Source organism: Aquarana catesbeiana, linkage group LG09 (assembly GCF_042186555.1).
Source record: "Aquarana catesbeiana isolate 2022-GZ linkage group LG09, ASM4218655v1, whole genome shotgun sequence".
Classification (NCBI taxonomy): domain Eukaryota; kingdom Metazoa; phylum Chordata; class Amphibia; order Anura; family Ranidae; genus Aquarana; species Aquarana catesbeiana.
In genome coordinates this window covers 14,662,754-14,687,349 of record NC_133332.1, presented here as the reverse complement: position 1 = coordinate 14,687,349, position 24,596 = coordinate 14,662,754, and the positions used below count along the sequence as shown (strand labels likewise).

The window sequence follows — 24,596 nt, the reverse complement described above, 5'->3', positions numbered from 1 at the left end:
GGGGTGTTTTTCAGCTGCAGGGACAGGACGACTGGTTGCAATCGAGGGAAAGATGAATGCGGCCAAGTACAGGGACGAAAACCTTCTCCAGTAGGACCATGTGATATTTCAGTTTTTCTTTTTTAATAAAGCTGCAAAAATGTCAACAATTCTGTGTTTTTCTGTCAATATGGGGTGCTGTGTGTACAATATGGGGTGCTGTGTGTACAATATGAGGTGCTGTGTGTACAATATGGGGGGCTGTGTGTACAATATGGGGGGCTGTGTGTACAATATGGGGTGCTGTGTGTACAATATGAGGTGCTGTGTGTACAATATGGGGGGCTGTGTGTACAATATGAGGTGCTGTGTGTACAATATGAGGTGCTGTGTGTACAATATGGGGGGCTGTGTGTACAATATGGGGGGCTGTGTGTACAATATGGGGTGCTGTGTGTACAATATGGGGTGCTGTGTGTACAATATGGGGGGCTGTGTGTACAATATGGGGTGCTGTGTGTACAATATGAGGTGCTGTGTGTACAATATGGGGTGCTGTGTGTACAATATGGTGTGCTGTGTGTACAATATGGGGTGCTGTGTGTATAATATGGGGGGCTGTGTGTACAATATGAGGTGCTGTGTGTACAATATGGGGTGCTGTGTGTACAATATGGGTGCTGTGTGTACAATATGGGGGGCTGTGTGTACAATATGGGGTGCTGTGTGTACAATATGGGGTGCTGTGTGTACAATATGGGGTGCTGTGTGTACAATAATGAGGAAAAAAATGAACTTAAATGATTTTAGCAAATGGCTGCAATATAACAAAAAGTGAAAAATTTAAGGGGGTCTGAATACTTTCCGTCCCCACTGTATATAGATATAGATCTATGTATATATATATAGATATATAGATCTATCTATATATCTATATATATATATATATAGATAGATATATATATCTATCTATATATATATATATATATATATATATATATAGTTATATAGATAGATATATATAGATCTATCTATCTATCTATCTATCTATATATATATATATATATATATATATATATATATATATATAGATAGATATATAGATATCTATATATATGTAAAATATATATATAGAGAGAGAGAGATCTATATAGATAGATATCTATAGATAGAGATATCTATCTATAGATATAGATATATAGATATCTATATCTATAGATAGATATCTATATATACATACATACACACACAGTATATTTACATTTGGAATATATTATATGGAATTTTTGTTGCTGTTCTGAGTGGGAAGTCAGTTTGCTGAAAATTTCCTCCCTATCATACTTATTCCCACTTCTAATAATGGAAAGTATGACCGCACACACACACACACACACACACACACACACTATTTTAAAAAAATCTTTGGTAGTATCCCTTTAAGGCGACCCATTATCTGGGGGCGCTTGGCGTTCAAAACGTCCGATATCTGCCGTAATTCCCAGAGAAAATATTTTTCTTATGAAATCATAACACGGTTACATCGCTCCACCGCCGGCCCTAAAAATCCCATTGGCTCCGGCGGGCTCCCGGGGAGACGCCGCAATAGCAAAACGTATAAAATATATGGAGTGCGACCGGACAGTAAAAATCCAGAAATGGCAGATAAAACCAGGGGCGCCGGCGTAACGAAAAACGTTTGGATCTTTTTTTAGTTTTTCTCATTTTTCCTAAATATATATGCCCTTCCGGAATCGTCTACGAACGCCATTAACCCTGTCCGGGGCGATCGAGCGCCAGCGCGCTCATTTGTGATGAAAACAGATTAACTCGGAGTGAAATTTTAACTAGGCTGAGACACAACAGTAGCTACCTAATGAGGCGGATTGCTGTTAAGGAGCTGAGGAAATGCTCGGCGATTATGCTGCTGAAATATTGTCCTGTTTACTTACAAAGAGGAAAATGATTTGTCAGCCGACTTTTTTTTTTTTTTTTTTTTTGTTAGGGAGCTCGCGAGGCGACCGGCGGCCTGTAGTACTGATTTAAAGAATTTATGATTTTCTTTGAAAGTAAAGGAAATCGTGCTGCTAATAACGGCACCCAATCAAGAAGCTCAATATTAAAGTGTATGTCTGGGGTAATAAAAATAGAAAAAACAATTATTAAGTACATCTCTTCATGTTTTCTCTAATTTTATTCCTTTTTAAAATGCTACAGGTACGGAAAAAATATCTTTTGACCATGTGATTCCTCCCACCTACTGCTGGAAGAAGTTTCCAGAATATAGGGCAGGCAGATTCAATTGACCAGTGTGAATATTTACCATATTTGCACCAGCCAATCCCTGGAAGGAGGCGTCCAGAAGGTGGCTGGGGAGGGGATAAAGGTTTGGAGGGCCTGAGAAAAGTGTTTGTTCCTCTCCAGGGAGGGTTCTCTTGGGGCTGCTGCCCCTGGAGGCAGCTTTACTGAGTGAAGGATTGCAGCAGTGGTGATTTGTGCTAAATGTTTCGGGGGGGGGGGGAGATTTCAAACAAATGGCAGCCCCCCCGGATGGAGGATCGCCGCAAGCATACCCACAACCCCCCTCTGCAGGAGACGATCCCTGCAAACACCACCGCTGCGGGAGACGGACAGCTGGGAGGTGATCGCCGCAAACACCGCCCTCCCAGGGAGGTGGACAATGGAAGGCGGGACCCCCCCCCCCCCCGGGCGGTGGCAGGGATTAACCTTAGGTGGCAGGGGAAATGAAGAGCCAGCCCTTCGCCTCTACGTTCTCCTCTGGGCTGAACAGGAAGTTTCCTGAGACACGATTGGCCAGTGTGACACGATTGGGAGACCTAAGACTATCTGGCCAATATGGTCACAGCAGCTGCTTCCTGGTTGGCCGGGAGGAGAATCAGGAAGACAATAGTGAATATTAATTTGCTTTGTCACACAAGTGGGTGTGAGCCCACCCTTTTTTGAAGCCTATTAGAGCCTCTGGCTCTAATCACGTGCTTCTAAAAAAACAAACGAAAAAAACCCCATGCGTCCAGTGCCCCGGATGTGGATTAGGGGATTCGGACACATGAATGGGGGGGCGCCGCCCCTGCGGCTGCATTACGGGCCGCCACTGGATTGCAGTATGGGCCTCAGCAGTAGATGGGCTGAGGGCTTGTGGAAGATTGTTAAGGGTGTCAGGAATCAGCAGCAGGATGGCCAAATCTGCATAGCTACACTCAGGAAACTGGGAACAAAACCATATAATAAAAGTAGGATTTTTTTTACAGTACACCAAAGTCCAAACACCAGCACGCAGCAAACATTGTAATATAAGAGGACCAAATGCCCAGTGACAAAATGGCTAACTAAACAACCTAACAAACAGCCTAACTAACAACTAACTACAGTGGGGACAGAAAGTATTCAGACCCCCTTAAATTTTTCACTCTTTGTTATATTGCAGCCATTTGCTAAAATCATTTAAGTTCATTTTTTTCCTCATTAATGTACAGACAGCACCCCATATTGTACACACAGCACCCCATATTGTACACACAGCCCCCCATATTGTACACACAGCCCCCCATATTGTACACACAGCACCCCATATTGTACACACAGCACCTCATATTGTACACACAGCCCCCCATATTGTACACACAGCACCCCATATTGTACACACAGCACCCCATATTGTACACACAGCACCCCATATTGTACACACAGCACCCATATTGTACACACAGCACCCATATTGTACACACAGCCCCCCATATTGTACACACAGCACCCCATATTGTACACACAGCACCCCATATTGTACACAGCACTCCATATTGTACACACAGCCCCCCATATTGACAGAAAAACACAGAATTGTTGATATTTTTGCAGATTTATTAAAAAAGAAAAACTGAAATATCACATGGTCCTAAGTATTCAGACCCTTTGCTCAGTATTTAGTAGAAGCCCCTTTTGATCTAATACAGCCATGGGTCTTTTGGGGAAAGATGCAACAAGTTTTTCACACCTGGATTTGGGGATCCTCTGCCATTCCTCCTTGCAGATCCTCTCCAGTTCTGTCAGGTTGGATGGTAAACGTTGGTGGACAGCCATTTTTAAGTCTCTCCAGAGATGCTCAATTGGGTTTAAGTCGGGGCTCTGGCTGGGCCATTCAAGAACAGTCACAGAGTTGTTGTGAAGCCATTCCTTCATTATTTTAGCTGTGTGCTTAGGGTCATTGTCTTGTTGGAAGGTAAACCTTCGGCCCAGTCTGAGGTCCTGAGCACTCTGGAGAAGGTTTTCGTCCAGGATATCCCTGTACTTGGCCGCATTCATCTTTCCCTCGATTGCAACCAGTCGTCCTGTCCCTGCATAATACAATTCTATTACACTCTATACATAGAACACTAGACCTCCAACATGACCCACCACTGGACATGACCATAATTCGATTCTATTACAGTCTGTTATTCACTTTACTTTTCACTGGTCATAAAGTTATGGCTGATCATTGTATACATAGAACACTAGACCTCCAACATTACTGAGTAGTGGACATGATCATAATCCAATTGTATTACACTCTATACATAGAACACTAGACCTCCAACATGACCCACCACTGGACATGACCATTATACAATTCTCTTACAAAGTTGAGGCTGATCAGTATCTACATAGAACACTACACGTCCAACATGAATGACCCTTGGACATTATATAATTCTATTACACTCTGTACGTAGATCACTACACCTAAAAACATGACTGGCCATTGGACATGATCTTAATACAATTCTCTTACAAAGTTGTGGCTGATCAGTTTATATATAAACCACAAAACCCTCAACATGACCAACCACTGGACACCATCATAATACAATTCTTTTAGACTTGATATAATTTATGTATGTGGTGCTAAAACTAATTGGATCATACTGTGAATTAAAGACTTGAGTCTGTACCCCCTTCGCTATCCCTGCCTGGAAGGCCTCTAAATATCGGAGCATGTATATTAAATTTACAGATTTTTATGTTCTTTCTGGAGTTCAGTAGATTAACAGTCACTACTTCATATTCAGTTCATCCTGCAGAAAATACGACTGCAATGCCACATTATGGAGAAATTGTTTAAATTAAGACCAGACGGATAAGTGCAGAACGAGGCCTGTTTCTCCAGCCATCACGAATCAATAATATTTTATTTGCTCGAATAACTCCCATTTAAAGATTGCATATATTGGCGTCGGTGTGATTTCCGGGGGTTAATATACTGTCATTTAGTTTGTTTAGCTGTGTTTGTGAAGGAGCAGTTGGCAAACTCTCCCCAGCTGTCCATTTAGTCGACCATTACAGATAATGTGATGGAGAAAATTGCATTTTTTGCGGTGGCAAATATCCAGTGTTCAGTGTGAGGCCGGCACCGAGGACGGTATTAATACCTCCGAAGAAAGAGGAACATGACAAAGGATGAGACTGGCACCTGATTCCCATTTCCGTCTCATATGAAAGAATTTTATTCAGCTCCTGGATGATGCAAAGCAACACAGAGATGGAATCGACTGTGAATGTTATTTGTGGAACAAGGCTAGACAATAATACGTTTTTTTCCGTAAGCCTCACAGAGTGACCGTAACGTGGAAGGTGTAGTAAATCAGAGTAATCAAAAGGAAACAAATCATCTCTGCAAACTTAGTTCTAGTCAAGTCTTTGTTTTTTAAGGTTTTGATTCACTATATGGTCCATAATTTGTGGAATCCTGTCCATCACAGCTATATGAGCTTTCCACAATCATGGCCAGTAATGTGGGATTATCCTCCATCACACCAATTTGAGCTTTCCACAACCATGGCCACTAATGTGAGACTATCACCCATCACACCAATATGAGCTTTCCACAACCATGGCCACTAATGTGAGACTATCACCCATCACACCAATATGAGCTTTCCTCAACCATGGCCACTAATGTGAGGCTATCACCCATCACACCAATATGAGCTTTCCTCAACCATGGCCACTAATGTGAGATTATCACCCATCACACCAATATGAGCTTTCCTCAACCATGGCCACTAATGTGAGATTATCACCCATCACACCAATATGAGCTTTCCTCAACCATGGCCACTAATGTGAGACTATCACCCATCACACCAATATGAGCTTTCCACAACCATGGCCAATAATGTGAGACTATCCTCCATCACATCAATATGAGCTTTCCACAACCATGGCCAGTAATGTGGGATTATCCTCCACCACACCAATATGAGCTTTCCACAATCATGGCCAGTAATGTGGGATTATCCTCCATCACACCAATATGAGCTTTCTACAACCATGGCCACTAATGTGAGACTATCACCCATCACACCAATATGAGCTTTCCACAACCATGGCCACTAATGTGAGACTATCACCCATCACACCAATATGAGCTTTCCACAGCCATGGCCACTAATGTGAGACTATCACCCATCACACCAATATGAGCTTTCCTCAACCATGGCCACTAATGTGAGGCTATCACCCATCACACCAATATGAGCTTTCCTCAACCATGGCCACTAATGTGAGATTATCACCCATCACACCAATATGAGCTTTCCTCAACCATGGCCACTAATGTGAGATTATCACCCATCACACCAATATGAGCTTTCCTCAACCATGGCCACTAATGTGAGACTATCACCCATCACACCAATATGAGCTTTCCACAACCATGGCCAATAATGTGAGACTATCCTCCATCACATCAATATGAGCTTTTCACAACCATGGCCAGTAATGTGGGATTATCCTCCATCACACCAATATGAGCTTTCCACAACTATGGCCAGTAATGTGGGATTATCTCCCATCACACCAATCTGAGCTTTCCTCAACCATGGCCTGTAATGTACAGTTGTCCCCCATCATGCTCATATAAGCTTTCCACAACCGTGGCTAGTAATGTGGAGTTGTCCTCCATCACACCTATATAAGCTTTCCACAACCATGGCCGGTAATGTACAGTTGTCCCCCATCACGCCTATATACGCTTTCCACAACTATGGCCAGTAATGTGGAGTTGTCCCACATTACACCTACTGTATATGAGATTTTAAAAACCGTGGCCTGTAATGAGGCAACTCCGCATGGCCATGGTTTTGAAAAGCTAATATAGGTGTGATGGTGTGCAACTCCACATTACTGTGGCTTATACTCTTCCAGGAAGTCGTCTAACTCTTGTGTTATTATAATAGTGGAGAAGAAGCCTTAACCTGTAATAACCAATGAATAATCATTCTGACTGTTCCTGCTTGCTGATCTGATTGGATGCTTTGACCATATGACAAGAGTATGTGAACACCTGACCATCACATTTATGACATTGTTCGACATCCCTTTCCAAAACAATGGCCATCAATATGGAATTGCTTCCACACTTCTGAGAAGTCTTTCCACAAGACTTTGAAGGAACCTGTGGGAGTTTGTCACGTTTGTGAGGTTAGGTGCTCATGTTGGAGGAGTAGACCTGGCCCACCGTCGGTTGTCCAATTTATCCCAGAGACATTCATTAGGGTTGAGGTCAGGGCTCTGTGCAAGATATTTCGATTTCCTCCACACCAAGAAGATCAACCATGTCTTTATGGAGCTGGCCCCACTCAACTCATCATATGCATTACAGTTGACTTTTTTGTGATCATAACTTCCTCCTCTCTTCAGATAAGAGTTTCCACAAGATTTTTTGTGAGGTCAGGTACTGATGTTGGATGAGAAGACCTGGATTGCCATTGGCATTTCAGTTCATCCCAAAGGTGTTGAGTAGGGTTGAGGTCAGGGCTCTGTACAACACACTCGAGTTCCTCCACACCAAACTGGTCAAACCATGTCTTTGTGGAACTGGCTAAGTATACAGTGCACAGTTATGCTGGAACAGAAAAGGGTCTTCAGCAAACTATAACCGTAAGGTTGGAAGAGCACAATTGTAGAACCCTTCACAGAGATAGTATAGGAGAGTTCTAATTTCCCTTGGGATTATTAAAGTATTCTGAGTCTGAATTATGTTGCTTTAGTTCCCACATTATTATGATGTATGCTTTATTTATCCACATTATGTGTTGCTGAGTTTCTGGTGTATTTCCCACCCTCTAGGAACGGATCCAAGATAGCCCCTCCCCCGCTCCCTCCATAGAAGACCCTCAGCGGCCCGGAAGTCATGCATCGTCCCATCAAAGCAGTAGCGTATCCAGCTCACCTTCACAACTAGACAACATTGCAGACCGCGTCAGTAAGTATCCCTTTTCCTACAAGTTGTTGCAACTGAGGCAGGACTATAGGGAATTTTTGTAAAATGTGGCTTTTCATCTTTTTCATACATGTTTTGAAGACTTTTTCAAAAGGGATACAGTTATGTAGTCATATAGTGTATATAGTGTAAAAAAATAAAATAAAATAATGACCATTTTTCAAAGGTTCAGTCCTGTCAGAGTTTAAATAAAGCCTTGAAACATCTGTACTTGTAGACAGCAGAGCCTACTGCTCATGGTTGCAGTAGTTGTGGTACAACTGTCCGCAACACTACCTTGGCGTCTGGCATCTGGAAACCTAATTTGCTTACCTGCTTGTACTGCAGGATATTCCCAAACACACAGGGCTGTTGTTGTAGAGCTTGGGTCTCTGAATAACGGTCCACAGGCCACATCTGGCCCACTGCCAGACTTTGTGACCCACAGCCAGGATCAATGGAGTATTTTTTGGCTCGCCACAATTTTGTAATTATACAATGTGGCCCTCATACTGAGTGCTGCCCTCAGTGCTCAGTGCTGCTCTGTTCAGAGCAAATAGTGCATTGTTAGAGTCATCATACACTTTAAACTCTTCCAGTTGCCTGGGGCTCTCTTTATCACTGTAGCACAATAATCACAAGCCATGTTTGCCCTAAGGGACATGATGTGGACATGTTGTATAGGTTGCTCACCCCTGAAGTATGTTTGCATGCATGGGCAAAGTTATAATTACAAAGTTAACTAGAGACAAATGGCACAGAGCATAAAAAGTTTAGTTTGCATAAACGGCACGAGAAAACTCTTCCGTGGGGATCAGCAGACTTCAAACAAAAGTAACTTCATGTTTGCCCGCATTCTCCACCAATTGTGAGTTTTAACTTCAACTGGAACATTTTGACACTCAGCCCATGCTGCCACACCCATTTTAGGGCCTCTGCCCTCTTTTAATTGTCCACAAAAATGCTTAACAAAAGGCTTTACCCTCGCATGGTTGTTTTCAGCATCACAGTTTGACCTGGGGAAATGTTAGCTCAGTGGTAGATGCGTTGTTTAGGGAATGTTTAATGGAACTGTGTTTGAGGGCCTGGTAGCTCACTCTTATCAAAATGTCAGAAAACCGAAGTCCAACTGAAGTTTCCCAAGCAGAGGGTCTTCTTCAGCAAAATATGCACAATGGAAAATGCAGAGCCATCTGACTCTCTGCTCTGTTATGGTCCCCCAGACCACTGGCTATTCAGGCTCTCTCAGCTTGTTTTTCAGTAACATGCTGGGCAGGCCAACTCTTGACCTCTAGGAAGGGGTTCACCTGACACCCCAAGCTTTCTCAATCCTCCGAGACTCACAGTTTCCTCTGGTCTCTGGTGGTCACAGCTATAGTCTCCCAGACTCTCTCAGCTGGCCCAACTCTCAGTCCACTGACCTGGAATCTCTCCCACATGGAGTGCCGTCTCGAGGATATTGCCTTGATTCCTAAACAGGAGCACACCTCCCTCCTGGCTGCAGCAACTGCTCCAACACCAACTCCTACTGTTACTTTGCCTCCACCTGCAACTCTCACCAGACCATCATTATAAGGGCTTTGTGCACCTGGGCACATACCCTGCTGCTTGTTCACAAAACCTGAACAATGGGTTGGAGATTTCTCCCCTCCCAAATCACTTTGAAATCTCAGAAATATGGAGCCCCACCTGGAAATACCAAAGTCCAGAGAGATCTGCAAAAGTAGTTTTCTCCACTCAAAATTAATGCTCCTAGTCCTGCACTCTGCAAAGGTGCAAACCCTTGTCGTGACCAACTCGACCGTGACAGGGCCTCACACTGTCACAACAGTGTCCCTTCGTCTTCTTCAGCATATGCTGAATATTTCTTTTTTACATTTGGCCAGACAGGATGCCTGTCTGTAAGGCCAGATACAGTGAGGGAAAAAAGTATTTGATCCCCTGCTGATTTTGTACATTTGCCCACTGACAAAGTAGTGATCAGTCTATAATTTTAATGGTAGGTTTATTTTAAAAGTGAGAGATAGAATAATAACAAAAAATCCAGAAAAATGCATTTGTAAAAAGTTATAAATTGATTTACATTTTATTGAGTGAAATTACTTAGTACTTGGTGGCAAGACCCTTGTTGGCAATCACAGAGGTCAGACGTTTCTTGCAGTTGGCCACCAGGTTTGCACACATCTCAGGAGAGATTTTGTTCCCACTCCTGTTTGCAGATCCTCTCCAAGTCATTAAAGTTTAAAGTTTGACGCTTGGTAACTCAAACCTTCAGCTCCATCCACATATTTTCTATGGGATTAAGGTGTGGAGATTGGCTAGGCCACTCCAGGACCTTAATTTGCTTCTCCTTGAGCCACTCCTTTGTTGCCTTGGCCGTGTGTTTTAGGTCATTGTCATGCTGCAATGCCCATCTAAGACCCATTTTCAGTGCCCTGGCTGGGGGAAGGAGGTTCTCACCCTAAGATTTGACGATACATGGCTCCGTCCATTGTCCCTTTGATGCAGTGAAGTTGTCCTGTCCCCTTAGCAGAAGAACACCCCCAAAGCATAATGTTTTCACCTCCATGTTTAAAGGTGGGGATGGTGTTCTTGGGGTCATAGGCAGCATTCCTCCTCTTCCAAACACAGCGAGTTGAGTTGATGTCAAAAAGCTTGATTTTGGTCTCACCTGACCACAACACTTTCACCCAGTTCTCCTCTGAATCATTCAGATGTTCATTAGCAAACTTCAGACGGGCCTGTACATGTGCTTGCTTGAGCAGGGGGGCCTTGCGGGCGCGGCAGCATTTCAGTCCCTCACGGCGTAGTGTGTTACCAATTGTTTTCTTGGTGACTATGGTCCCAGCTGCCTTGAGATCATTGACAAAATTCTCCTGTGTAGTTCTGGGCTGTTTCCTTACCGTTCTCATGATCTCCACGATGTGAGATCTTGCATGGAGCCCCAAACCGAGGGAGATTGACCATTGTTTTGTGTTTGTCTGTCAATATCAACACAGGTCCTCTTCATATAGTTCTGGAGGTGGGTTGGTCTTGAATGCTATAGAGGGTGGTGCGGTGCTGTTCTCTACAGCATTCACATTTGAGTACAAGGGGAAAGTCTTTGACACCCCAGGATTACAGAAAGTGGCATCAGTTAACATGAAAGTGGACCTGAGTGGAAAGATGGGAATGTCTCCAGGAGACCTCCCTGAAGAACAGGTGAGTATTACAGTAAAAGCTGCATTTTTTTAAATTTAAACAAGACTTGAGTTTTTTATATTTCAAATAAATGTAAAAGGTGTAGTTACACTCAAAGCTGTAACAAAAAAACAAAACAAAACGATAAATTGGACCCACAAAGTTTCAATATAACGTCCAACATTCCCAAGTTTAGTGTATTATGTCTACTAATTCTTAAATGTTGAAAGTAGATTTTAGGTATGTGTTCCAATAAAGTAGTATTTGAAATCTGTGATGATATATTGTTGCTCCTTAGTTAGTTATTTTATCTCTCACCCTCAGCAATGCTGCCCAGCTCCAGGGAAGGGGACCTCATTGAGCAGGACATGGGAAGCAGTATAAAGAAAATGTCAAAAGAGAAAGGTAACCATTGGAATTTACCTTATTCTCATACACATTGCAATTATGATTAATGTAATCTACATGCAAGGCTATTTAAGACAAAATTAAAATATCTGTGTTTGCCACCCTGGAATGAGTTGCTGCAGTGTCAGAAACTGACATGGCAATCCACCAACAGACTTGCAAAATAATGGGACCCTTCTCCTTTTTTCACACAGAAGAGGGAAGCTAGGAAAGCTTGCAGGATATTTTTTCAATGAGATGGGAAATCCCTGTGTGTAATAACAAGCACCTTGTTATATCCACCAAAGAGGTTGGAATTGGTCCGATTCTCATACATGTCAGCCAGTGTAGGAACCGCGCAATAAGCTGAAGTTTACCTATCCAAATGTAAAGTTTTCATCTAGATCAACCAGTCTCAACCAGGGTTCCTCCAGAGGTTGCCAGGGGTTTCCTCAGCTTTGGCTGATTGACCTCCCATCTGTGATGGTGCCTACACAGCTAAATGTCCAATGCCAGTCAAATGACACCAATGGTCTATTTTAGTTGTCTGTAAGTAGGACATTCTGCCCACTTACCTACATTGAGTCCATATTAGCAGATATTCCCTGAGACCTAAAACCAATTTCAAGGGTTCCTCTGGGGTCAAAAGTTTGAGAAAGGCTAATCTAGACTGTGACCAGCCTGAACTTTTGCTTAGGTTATTTGAGTTTTACAGTTTCTCCTAAGTCCAAAGACATTGTTTGCTTCTGTCTACTGCTGTTGAAAGTTCTCTAGAAGGTAGCGTGAGAAGATGCATTTTATTGGGTTATGGACATTTATTCTGCCTTGGCCAATCACTGAGGGGTTTGTGCCAGTGATGTGGCCTGGGAAAGAGGGATAAGTATTTGGAGAGACCTTCTAGAAGAGTCCTTGCCTCCCAGGCTTTGCCTGTTGAGGATGTAAGTGCAGCAGGTTTTAGTCCTTGCCTTTAAGCCTGCTGCTTGGGGGAAGGTATAGTCACAAGAATTCCAGTTTTTGCCTCTCAGGTACCTGGCCGGCAGGAAAAAGCCAAAGCCAGGTGGTTGTTCTGCTGGCTGCCCATCTGGGCCTAATGTATCCTAAACTGGCCAGCCACGTACATACAACGCATTGAGAGTGCCAAACAATCTTCCAAGAGTCAAAGGTAATTTAGTGCTAAAATTGATTCATAGCACGATCATTAGATTACCTTGGACTCCTGGACATTTGTTTGGCTCTCTCATTAGATTGTATGTAATTGGATTTTCGATACTGGATCCTTTACCTGTTCCTGAGGGTAGTCCCCTGTTTGTGGAGTGCTACTGAACCGGAGCCAGTGGTGCCCAACGACCATTTCAGTGACCCTTAGCAAATTCGAATCCAGCATCCCGTTTGTTCGTTTTTCTACTGGCCTTTCATTTGGCAGAGGCAAGAAGCGTCCTGCAGCTGACCTGTAACTAGAGTTAAAAGATAGTATTATTTCGGTTTTCGGCCAAGTGCATCCTGCATTTTCCGTTTCAGCACCAAAATTTCCATTCGGTGCACCTCTATTATTTTCCATTTATCCAGCCCCCTTGTAATAAGGGCAAGACAAAAAAACAAAACTAAATTGTGCAAAATGTAAAGTTATATTATAAATGGCTCTATTGGCTTAATTTTGGGTTGGTACCTGTACAGTTCAAAGGATGGGTTGGTGAACATGCAGTAAAATGTGTAGATTACATAGTTTGACAGCTGGGGAACAGTGCCGGGTACGCATGCTTTCCAGGACAGATACCTCAAAATGGGTAGTGGTTCCAAGAAACAAGGGCGTGTATGGTAACCATACCTTGGCCAGGGGACAGTGCTAGGGACTCTTTTTTTTTTTTTCTGGGGATAACTCAAAAGGGGGTGTTTGGTAACCATACCTTCACCTTTTTTTCCCCCCTTTTCTCTCTTGGCATTTCCTTTTTCCTTTTCTGTCCATTTAGACCAGCGTTTCTCAACCTTTTCAACACAGAGGAACCCTTGAAATAACTTTCTGGTCTCAGGGGAACCCCTGATAAAAATGATTATATCTACAACCCATGATTAGTGTGATGGTCAGTGGGAAGAATGCTCTTTACATTGTGATCAGTGGGAAGAATGCCCCTTACAATGGTCATCAGTGGGAAGAATGTCCCTTACATTGGTGGTCAGTGTGAAGAATGTCCCTTACATTGGTGGTCAGTGTGAAGAATGTCCCTTACATTGGTGGTCAGTGGGAAGAATGTCCCTTACATTGGTGGTCAGTGGGAAGAATGTCCCTTACATTGGTGGTCAGTGGGAAGAATGTCCCTTACATTGGTGGTCAGTGAGAAGAATGCTCTTTACATTGGTGATCAGTGAGAAAAATGCTCCTTACTTCGGTGATCAGTGAGAAGAATGTTCCTTACATTGGTGATCAGTGGGAAGAATGTTCCTTACATTGGTGATCAATGGGAAGAATGTTCCTTAAATTGGTGATCAGTGGGAAGAATGCTCTTTACATTGGAGGTCAGTGGGAAGGAGGAGGAGGACACACCCAAAGAGCTCTCTGTGAGAACCAGCCTTTTTTCAAGCCTAGGCCTTGCCTGCTAGTTTGGCCCAGGAACAATGCCTGATCCTGGGGGAGGCCCAGGGAGGGATCCCCCTGATGACACGGGGCCTAGTGAGGAGGAGGTGGAGGATCTGACTGTGGGTCCAGGCCCTGGTATGGATGCGAGTATCTTCAGACAGAAGATTGTTGATCGCTTTAGGGAAATTGGAAGGGCTGAAGAGAAACTTCAAGTTTTGAAAACTGAACATAAAAACTTTAGAGCCAAATACTTCCAGGCCTGGAGTAGAAATCGCACAGCCATGAAGCCTGAGTTACAGGAATTGGAGGAAAAGGTAAAGCAGCAAACTTTATTGTTGGAGAAGTTAAAAGCCAGAAGTGGAGCTTTTAAAGAAAAGTTTGACAATGAGAAGAGATTTGCCAGCCAGTCGTCAGTAAGTTGCATGGATCAGCGGCCTCAGGTTATGGATGACCCGGGTCCATCTGCCTCTGCACCTCTCTAAGGTCTTGGAATCGCCAGCGGCAACCAGCCAGGGGGTTGAGAGTGAGCATGGCACCCTGACCTTCATCCAGCAGATGGAGTCACCCCTGAAAGCAGACAAGGTTGCCATTTCTGATGATCCATCAGAAATCCCTGAAGATGAAAAAAATAAACCAGGGAATGAAGATGGACCTGCACCAAACACCCTGAACATGGATGTTTCTACTCCTGCATTTGCTGAGACCAGTAGTTCCTCTACCAAGTTTTCTCCATGTGTTTCACGCAGTATGGCTGACACCAGCAAAGAGATTGCCTCACCTGAGCCTCTCTGTGTTCCAGCAGAGCTGATTGATGCTGATGGGGGAGGGGATCAGCACATTGCACCATGTGCAGTGGAAGCCATGGATGTGTCAGAACAGCCTGCTGAAAGTCCTGTCCTGATGGAAGAGAACAGGCCAGCTGAAGATTCCACCAGCACAGCAGTGGGAACTGACACTGTTGGGAAGACTACAGGAACTGTGAATATACCAGCAAGTATTAAGAATGACAGTAATGATAAAACAATGAATGTGGTGGGGGTGGTGAAGGGGTTAATACTGCTGGGAAAAATAAAAATGACATTGCTCTCCCTGCTCAGCAGAGGAAAGACTCATCGATTGTTCAGACCAAATCTGTACAATCTATATCTGCTAGGAATGTGTCAGACGGTTCAAAACGCACAAATGTTTCTTCTGCTGGGAGAAATGTGGGCAGTTATGCGTCTGTTCTGGGGAGTCGCACCAAGGAGGGTGGAGGGAATTTTGTAAATATTAGTGGTCACAATTTGGGGGGGCTTGGTGGTGGGATGGTTGGTGGGTACAGGAGGAGGAATGTGGTTCAATTGAAGTGGGAGGGGGAGGGGACCCCACCAGTAAGGGGGAGGGTGGCTGAGTTGGTTCTGGAAATGGGGTTTAAAGCCTTGGATATCTTTGCTTTGCCCAGTGGGGAGTTATGAATTTGATTTGTCCTTTGTAAAGCCTGAGGGTCTGGATTTATTTTGGGAGAGGTATAGGAGGTGTAAGGGCCTTCCGCAGTGGAGTGGTTTGGTGCCAAAGGTGATTTCCAGGCAGCCTCTGATAAAGTCGGTGACGATCTTGGTGCGCAACGAATCCATACCAGAGGCTGATTTAATAGTATGGCTACGCCGATATGGTGAGGTCCTCTGCGGAAGGTCCTGGATGAGCATGGGATATGGACAGGGGCCTGGACAGTGTCACTAAAATTGGGCATGCTAGGCAATGTAGTTCAACACCTTCCCTGTTCAGCTTTTCTGGGGAGAGATAGGCTGACTATTTTTTACCAGGGTCAGCCTAAAGTCTGTAATAAATGTGGAGACAAAGGCCATTTTGCATCTACTTGTACCCGTAAGAAATGCTCACTATGCCAGGATCTGGACCATTTGGCCAAGGATTGTACTGAAATTCGGTGCAATTTGTGCCAAAAGCTCGGTCATCCTTATAGCCAGTGCCCGGAGGCATTACATAACTTGCCAGGATTGGAGGCTGAGTTGCAGAGACTTGATAAGGAGGATGAGGCCGCTAAAACTGTTATTGTCCCTCCTGTTTCTGTTACATCTGTTCCAGATTCTGTTTCCCCTAGTGATGTGGTCCCTGAGTCTGTCCCTCCTGTGTCTGTTACATCTGTTGTTCCGGATTCTGTTTCACCTAGTAATGTGGTCCCTGAGTCTGTCCCCCATGTGGTGGTCCCTAATCCTGCTGTACGTAGATCCTCCAGACTAGCAGAAGCTGCTGGGGCGGCAGGTTTGGCGGATCTTCCCTCTCGGCCTCCAGTCCCTGTCCCTCAGCGGCACAAACGTGGTCAGGGGAATGTGGGGGTGCTGGATGGGGGAGGGGTTGAGGGAAAGGTGCCCATATCCCATGTCTCACCCTCTGTTGAGGGGGATTCAGATGATGAGGGGTGGGAGAAGTTTAGGAGGAAGAAAAAGAAGAAGAGGAAGACAAGTAAAGTGGTCATTTCTTCCTCAGGGTCGGACCCAGGAGGGGTTCCACTTGGTAATACCTTTTCAGTTTTGTCGGATGATGAGATGTCTGATATATCTTTCTCTTTATCATCCATGGATGAGGGGGAGTCACGTAGTCTTAAGAGAGCTGTTTCGGGTGATGAGAGTGTGGCAAAGGTTAAGAAACGACTACCCCAATCATCCTGATGGCAGTTCCCACTCCGATAAAGGTGGCGACCATTAATGTCGCCAACATTAAATCTGCAAGAGCTCGTGATATTGCCTTATTTTTGCTCAGCGAGTTTGATGCCGAGATTTTATTTTTGCAAGAGACCTGGCTCAATACTTTGGCCGATGTCCATCTAGCAAAAAGGGAGTGGAGATGCGGTCCCTCCTTTTGGTCTCTTGCGGCTGAGCCCTGCAGCGGAGTTGCGGTCCTTTTTAAAACCGATATGGTAACGTGCCGGCGGGTAATTGAGGTAGAAATGGGGAGATGCATGGTCTTAGACGTCACTGTTAGGGGGCAGGACCTGCGCCTAATCAATATCTATGGACCGCAGTCAAAATGGGGCAGGAAATGCCTCCTCACAGAGATCAAGCCCTTCCTTTTTACATCCCAGCAGGTTGTCTTTGGAGGTGATTTTAACACCATAATTAGGCCTGAAGACAGGAGAGGCTCCATAGACAGGCTGGGTTACGATAGCGTTTTTCTTAGAGATATGGTAAGACAAGCAGGCCTGGTAGATGTGCATATTAAGCACTGCCCTGGCAGCATGGGATTCACATTTCAGAGAGGGAATAGTCAGAGTAGGATAGATAGGTTTTTTTTAAAGGAGAACTCTGCTTTCTCGGCTCCTGAGTTGAGGGCGGTGGAGTTCTCTGACCACTGTATGCTGTCTGTGACTCTGAATGCCTCGGACACTCCACCCAGGGGAAGGGGTACCTGGAAACTGAATTTGACTCTCCTGGAAGATGTAGAGGTAAGACAATCCTTTGAGGATTTTTTTCAGGCACAGGTTTCTATTCTGGACTTTTGCAGCAGTAAGTCAGAGTGGTGGGAGCTTGTGAAACAAAGGACAATTGGACTTTTCTAGGCCATAAGTAAGAAGAAGCAGCTTGGTATGTACATTGCCTACCAGCATTTGCGGAGGAAGCTTGATCGTCTTGTCTCGTATAGAGGGGATCCAGGGGAGATCTCTGAGGTGAAGTTTCTTCTTAGGAAGTGTCAATACGACCGGCATGCCTCCTTGGTTCTGGAGAGGGATTATGGAAAATATCACTCGCCTGATCCTTGCCAGAACTGTAAGCAAGGCATAGCAGTTAAGACGGTCATAGGCCTGAGGGATAGTACGGGTTCCCTGGTGAAGTCCAGATCAGGGATCCTGGAGATCTTCAGATCATATTATGCAGACCTTCTGGGAAGAAAGGACCTTTGTCGGGACAGGATGGAAAGCTTTCTGGATTCTACTCCAGGATTGGGAAATGGTAAGTTGCCTTTGATGGATTTGACAGAACCAATTTCAGTGGATGAGGTAGTTCATGCTATAGAGAAGCTGGCTACCAAAAAATCGCCTGGGCCAGATGGGTTGACAGCTGAATTCTACAAGTGTTTTAAGTCCATTCTGGCTCCCTTTTTAGCAGAGGTTTATAACAGCTGTCTAGAAGAGGGGCTCGCTCCCTCCCTCCATGAGGCAATCCGCTGTGATTCTTCTGTCAAAAGGTAAAGACCCCTCAATGATTGAGAACTGGCGCCCCATCAGTCTTCTCAATGTTGATAGAAAGATCCTGGCGAAGATTCTTTTTTGGCGCTTGTCGTCCGTAGCAGGTGATTTGTTGTCCAGTCATCAGCACTGCTCGGTCCAAGGTAGAAGTACCTTTTCAGCGGTTTTAGCTGTCCGGGAGGCTTTGGAACGATGCAGGGCTGCTGGATGGAGAAAGTACTTGCTGGCATTGGATCAGGCGAAGGCTTTTGATAGAGTCAATCACGAGTACCTGTATTTGCTACTTGGTAGGATACGGCCTGCAGGGGAGGTTTATAGATTGGCTGAAGACATTATATAGAGGGGCTGAGAGCTTCCCACTGGTTAATGGTTGGGTTGGACGGCCTTTTGAGGTTGGCTCTGGTGTGCGCCAGGGATGTCCTCTGAGCCCCCTGTTATATGTATTCGCAATCGACCCCTTCATAAGAAGGCTAGAGAGTGGATCTTTGTGCGGGGTGCCTTTGGGCATTGCTGGGGTGCCGCCTCTGAAGGTCGTGGCCTATGCCGATGATGTGTCTGTTATTGTCTCTGGGACAGAGGAGGCCGCAGGAGGTGGTCTCTATGATAGAGCAGTACACGGAGGCTTCTGGTTCTAAAGTCAACCATGAAAAGAGTGAAGTTTTCTGGATGGGTGAGGAGGGTGAAAGCTTCGAACTTCCGGATGCCTTCCCAGAGCCCCAGCAGGAAATTAAAGCGTTGGGCATCAAATTTGGTCCTGGTGACTATGGTCATCGAAATTGGGAAAGCAGGTTGGTGTGTGCCAATGCCAAAGTAGCAAGCTGGAAGAAATGGAAGCTTTCCTTGAGGGAGAGGGTTGACTTGATCAAAACGTACCTGGTCCCAATCTTTTTATATGTCAGCTTCGTCTGTATCTTGCCAGCATCTCTCTATGCAAGGGTGTACAGCTGTTTTTTTCAACTGTTATGGGGAAGTAGGCTGAACCTGATCAAACGCAATGTAACTTACCTGTCTAGGCGGGAGGGTGGTCTAGGAATGGTCAACCCAATAGTTTTCTTTTCTCTGCTCTTTTTAAAGTACAATCTTGGTAACATGCTAGCAGAGAATCCGCCGGGATGGGTGGGCATTTTCAATCTTGTTTTAGGCCTTTTCTGCGATGCTGGGAAGATGGCGGGCCAGTGAAAAAGTCTGAGAGTCCGACATGGCAAGCTCCCGGCTTATGTTGCCCCCGTGTCCTGAAAATACTTCGGCAGTGGCAGGTGACAGTGGAGGATATCAAGTCCCTCCCCAGGAAGCTTCTGGAGAAGAGGATTTTGAGCTCTGCTTTCAGTGTGTCACTGGCCTTAAGGGATTGCCCAGGCTCTGTAATGAGGGAGGGGTTGCGTTTAATCATTTTAGAAAGAATCCCCTTGAAGTTTAGGGATCAAGCCTGGCTCGCTTTCCATGGTAGGCTCTGTGTCAGAGGGAACTTGAAGCATCGCCCCTGTGGATGATCGAGATTGTCCTAGAGCGGAGTGTGTTGTAAAGTGGAGTCTATGGACCACTTTTTGCTGCAGTGTCCCTTTAACATAGAGGTGTATAAAAGGGTGGGGGAGGGCTCTAGGCATCCCCTTTTTCTATCGCATGGGTTATGCGGAGTGGGTGAACGGGGCATTCCCGACTCGCTGGGATTTTTGATTTGGATACACTGTTTTTAGTTAGTATAGTTGTCCCGTTACTTCACATGGAATGCACGGTGCCAGATTACCCTGCAGAAAAAAAGTCCTCTCTGTTGAGGTGGTGGTGCACGATATTCTGGGTGAGGTTGGGAAAAATTCGGGGTCTTGAGAAAGGCAGGGAGCCTCGGGCGGTCTGGAAAAGGGCGTGGAGGAATATCAGACCTGCCTTTGGTGAACTGCCCATCTCTGGGTGAGGAGCTCTTTTCTTTTTCTGTTTCTTTCACTCCCTTAGCTTTTGTTGGTTAGTATCTTCTTTTTGAAAAAGGGCTGCATGCATAATGGGTGCGGGTTTGTTTCTTGACCTCACAGTTTAGATGTCTGGTGTATTGGTGTGAGTTGTAGTAATATTATCCCCAATAATGACATGTTCATGATGAGTTTTGTTTTTGCTGTAAAGTCATTTTTTGTTTGAGAGCAGATTTGCTATATTTATTTTCATTTATGTAAATATGTATATATTTATGTATATTATATATAGTGATTTTATGCTTATTGATTGCAAGACTTTTAATAAAGAAAAATTGGGAAGAATGTCCCTTACATTGGTGATCAGTGAGAAGAATGCCCCTTTACATTGGTGATCGGTTGGAAGAATGCCCCTTACATTGGTGATCAGTGAGAAGAATGCCCCTTTACATTGGTGATCGGTTGGAAGAATGTTCCTTACATTGGTGATCAGTGAGAAGAATGCTCCTTACATTGGTGGTCAGTGAGAAGAATGCTCCTTACATTGGTGATCAGTGAGAAGAATGTTCCTTACATTGGTGATCAGTGAGAAGAATGTTCCTTATATTGGTGATCAGTGAGAAGAATGCTCCTTACATTGGTGATCAGTGGGAAGAATGTTCCTTACATTGGTGATCAGTGAGAAGAATGTTCCTTACATTGGTGATCAGTGAGAAGAATGTTCCTTACATTGGTGATCAGTGAGAAGAATGTTCCTTACATTGGTGATCAGTGAGAAGAATGTTCCTTACATTGGTGATCAGTGAGAAGAATGTTCCTTACATTGGTGATCAGTGAGAAGAATGTTCCTTACATTGGTGATCAGTGAGAAGAATGTTCCTTACATTGGTGATCAGTGAGAAGAATGTTCCTTACATTGGTGATCAGTGAGAAGAATGTTCCTTACATTGGTGATCAGTGAGAAGAATGTTCCTTACATTGGTGATCAGTGAGAAGAATGTTCCTTACATTGGTGATCAGTGAGAAGAATGTTCCTTACATTGGTGATCAGTGAGAAGAATGTTCCTTACATTGGTGATCAGTGAGAAGAATGTTCCTTACATTGGTGATCAGTGAGAAGAATGTCCCTTACATTGGTGGTCAGTGGGAAGAATTCCCCCCCTTACAGATAGCTATAAAGATGTTTGGTGTCAGTGGGATCTTATCTGAGAGGCAGAAATTGCTTATTGCTCAAGGAACCCCTAGCAATCTCTGGAGGAACCCTTGGGTACTATGGAATCCTGATTTGAGTGCTGATGCTGCTTCCAATTCTAGAAGGTTGATGTTGAGGCATTATTATGAGAATTGTGTTGGATGGGTCCTGAGTTTGCGATACCAACTCTAGCATAATAGCCAGCTCTGCAATCAAAGTTCCTCAGAATTTGTCTCAGTCTTTTGGAATCCAGTCCTATCTGATGATTCTTCAATTGTAGTTTTATTATATGTGCCGATTGCTGTAGAGCAGGGGGTGTCAAGCTCAATTTCATGCGGGCAGCATCAGCGGAGAAGTGCAGAATCTGGTGGAGGAGCTCCATATCCTCCTTTCTGCTGCCTGCTGCTGGTATGGGGGCAGAGACAAGCTTCTCGTTGGCTGTACGGAGCAGTGCAGAATCAGGGGGAGGAGCTCTATATCCTCCTCTTTGCTGCCCACTGCTGAAATGGGGGGGGGGGGGGCAGAGACAAGCCTCTCGGCAGCTGTACAGAGAAGCACAGGATCTGGCAGAGGAGCTCCATTCTCCTCTCTGCTACCCACTGCTGACATGGGAGGGCAGAGATAAGCCTCTCAGTGGCTGTAAGGAGAACCGCAGGATTTGGCAGAGTTCTGTCCTCCTCTCTGCTGCCCACTTCTGAAATGGGGGGGCGAGGGCAGAGACGAGCCTCTCAGCGGCTGTATGGAGAAGCGCGGGATCTGGCAGAGGAGTTCTGTCCTCCTCTCTGCTGCCCACTGCTGAAATGGGCTGGCAGAGATAAGCCTCTCGGCGGCTGTACAGAGAAGCACAGGATCTGGCAGAGGAGCTCTATCCTCCTCTCTGCTACCCACTGCTGAGATGGGGGGCAGAGACGAGCCTCTCAGCGGCTGTATGGAGAAGTGCGGGATCTGGCAGAGGAGTTCTGTCCTCCTCTCTGTTACCCACTTCTGAGATGGGGGGGGAGCAGATACAAGCCTCTCAGTGGCTGTACAGAGAGGCGCAGGATCGGGTATAGGAGCTCAATCCTCCTCTCTGCTACCTACTGCTGAGATGGGGGACAGAAATGAGCCTCTCAGTGGCTGTAAGGAGAAGCACAGGATCTGGCAGAGGAGTTCTGTCCTCCTCTCTTCTGCCCCACTGCTGAAATGGGGGGCGAGGGCAGAGGAGAGCTTCTCTGTGGCTCTACAGAGAAGCGCAGGATCTGGCAGAGGAGCTCTATCCTCCTCTCTGTTACCCACTGCTGAGATGGGAGGCAGAGACAAGCCTCTCAGCGGCTGTATGAAGAAGCGCGGGATCTGGCAGAGGAGTTCCGTCCTCCTCTCTGCTGCCCACTGCTGAAATGGGGGGGGGCAGAGACAGGCCTCTCAGCGGCTGTACGGAGAGGCGCAGGATCTAACAGAGGATCTCTATCTATAGCTACGACTAAGGCTATTGCCGAAACGCGTCAGCTTTATTGTTTTATTGTCACTCTGATTTACCAATAGACGTCACTTCAAGGATTACAGTTTTGCCGGCTCTCCTTATTACTGAGACAAGGTGGGGGGCAAAAACAAAGTGGGGTTCAACAGCTGCTGGAGAGCATGACATGGCCTGACGGGCCAGATTTCGGTACGCGGGGCCTTGTGCTGTAGAGGAAAGACTGCACTGACTTCTGTATATATATATGACCATTTATGGAAAAATATTAAAAACTACTGAAAGCAAAAAAGAAAAAGGAAATTGTAGAAAATGTAGAATGGCCAAAAAAAAAAAAATATATATATATATATTTCTGGAGCCTATGCATTATGTGGCCCCTGTGTTGAGGTGGAGTGGTCCTTCGGCTCTCACTCTCATCCCCCCTGAGCACAGATCGGCGCAGTCCATGTACTGCTCAAGGTTAAGATGCAATGCTGTTGACGGAGGACATTATTATGCAGCGCACATGGCAGTATTGACTTGCTCTCAGTGAGGCTAGGCGTGCGGTCGGCCTCTGCTGGGTAAACGGCGATCTTTACATGATACAGACGCGTCAGCAGTTTTTGGCTGAGATGTGAGCTACATTCTGTACGTGTCATTACACCAAAATATCAGATTAGATACAGAGAATGGGTTTCCTGACTCACTTCTTCGAATCTCTGATCTGCATACAGCCACTGTGAAAAGTACGGAAGCCAGAGGCTTGGCGTGGTTGCCAGGAAACACGCATTTCCAGAAGGGGCTTTGTAGTGAATGTCCCCCTATTCTGTCCATATATATTTTCTCTGATCACCTTCGTATAATGGAAGATCTTATCTTACAATGTATATCGTATTATTATTATTCTACACTCAAAGGCTACTTAGGTACACCTTGCTAGTACCTGGGTTGGTGCTCTATTGGATGAGATGTGGTGAGTGTGGAGACCATTGGAGTACAGGGACCTCATTGTCCAGTGGTGAGATGATTGGAGCTTTGTGATATGGGGCATTATCCTGCTGGAAGGAGCCATCAGAAGATGAGGACACTGTAGTCATAAAGGGATGGACATGGTCAGCAACAATACTCAGGTAGGCCGTGGTGTTTAAACGATGCCCAATTGGTGCTGAGGGGCCCAAAGTGTGCCAAGAAACTATCCCCCCCACCATTACACCCCCACCAGCAGCCTGAACCGGTGATACAAGGCAGGATGGATCCATGCCCCAAATTCTGACCCCACCATCTGAATGTCGGAGCTGAAATCCAGACTCATCAGACCAGGCAACGTTCTTCCAATCTTCTATTGTCCAGTTTTGGTGATCCTGTGCCAATTGTAGCCTTAGTTTCCTGTTCTTAGCCAACAGGCGTGGCACCCGGTGTGGTCTTCTGCTGTTCCAAGGTTGGATGTGTTGTGCGTTCAGAGATGGTATTCTGCATACCTTGGGTGTAACGAGAGGTTATTTGAGTTACTGCC

At 45.2% G+C, this 24,596-nt stretch overlaps 1 protein-coding gene across 7 annotated transcripts in view; it reads left to right on the top strand.

Annotated features, from left to right (window-relative positions):
- The window catches only part of DACH2 (dachshund family transcription factor 2), a 653,893-nt gene that overhangs the window by 488,966 nt on the left and 140,331 nt on the right, over positions 1–24,596 (top strand). For 5 of the 7 annotated variants that reach the window (XM_073598117.1, XM_073598115.1, XM_073598118.1 and 2 more), the window contains 2 exons: positions 8,104–8,239; positions 11,741–11,821. In XM_073598117.1, the coding sequence (XP_073454218.1) occupies positions 8,104–8,239; positions 11,741–11,821 (217 nt within the window). The remainder of the gene's footprint in view (positions 1–8,103; positions 8,240–11,740; positions 11,822–24,596) is intronic. The other 2 variants (XM_073598116.1, XM_073598120.1) reach the window with 1 other exon arrangement.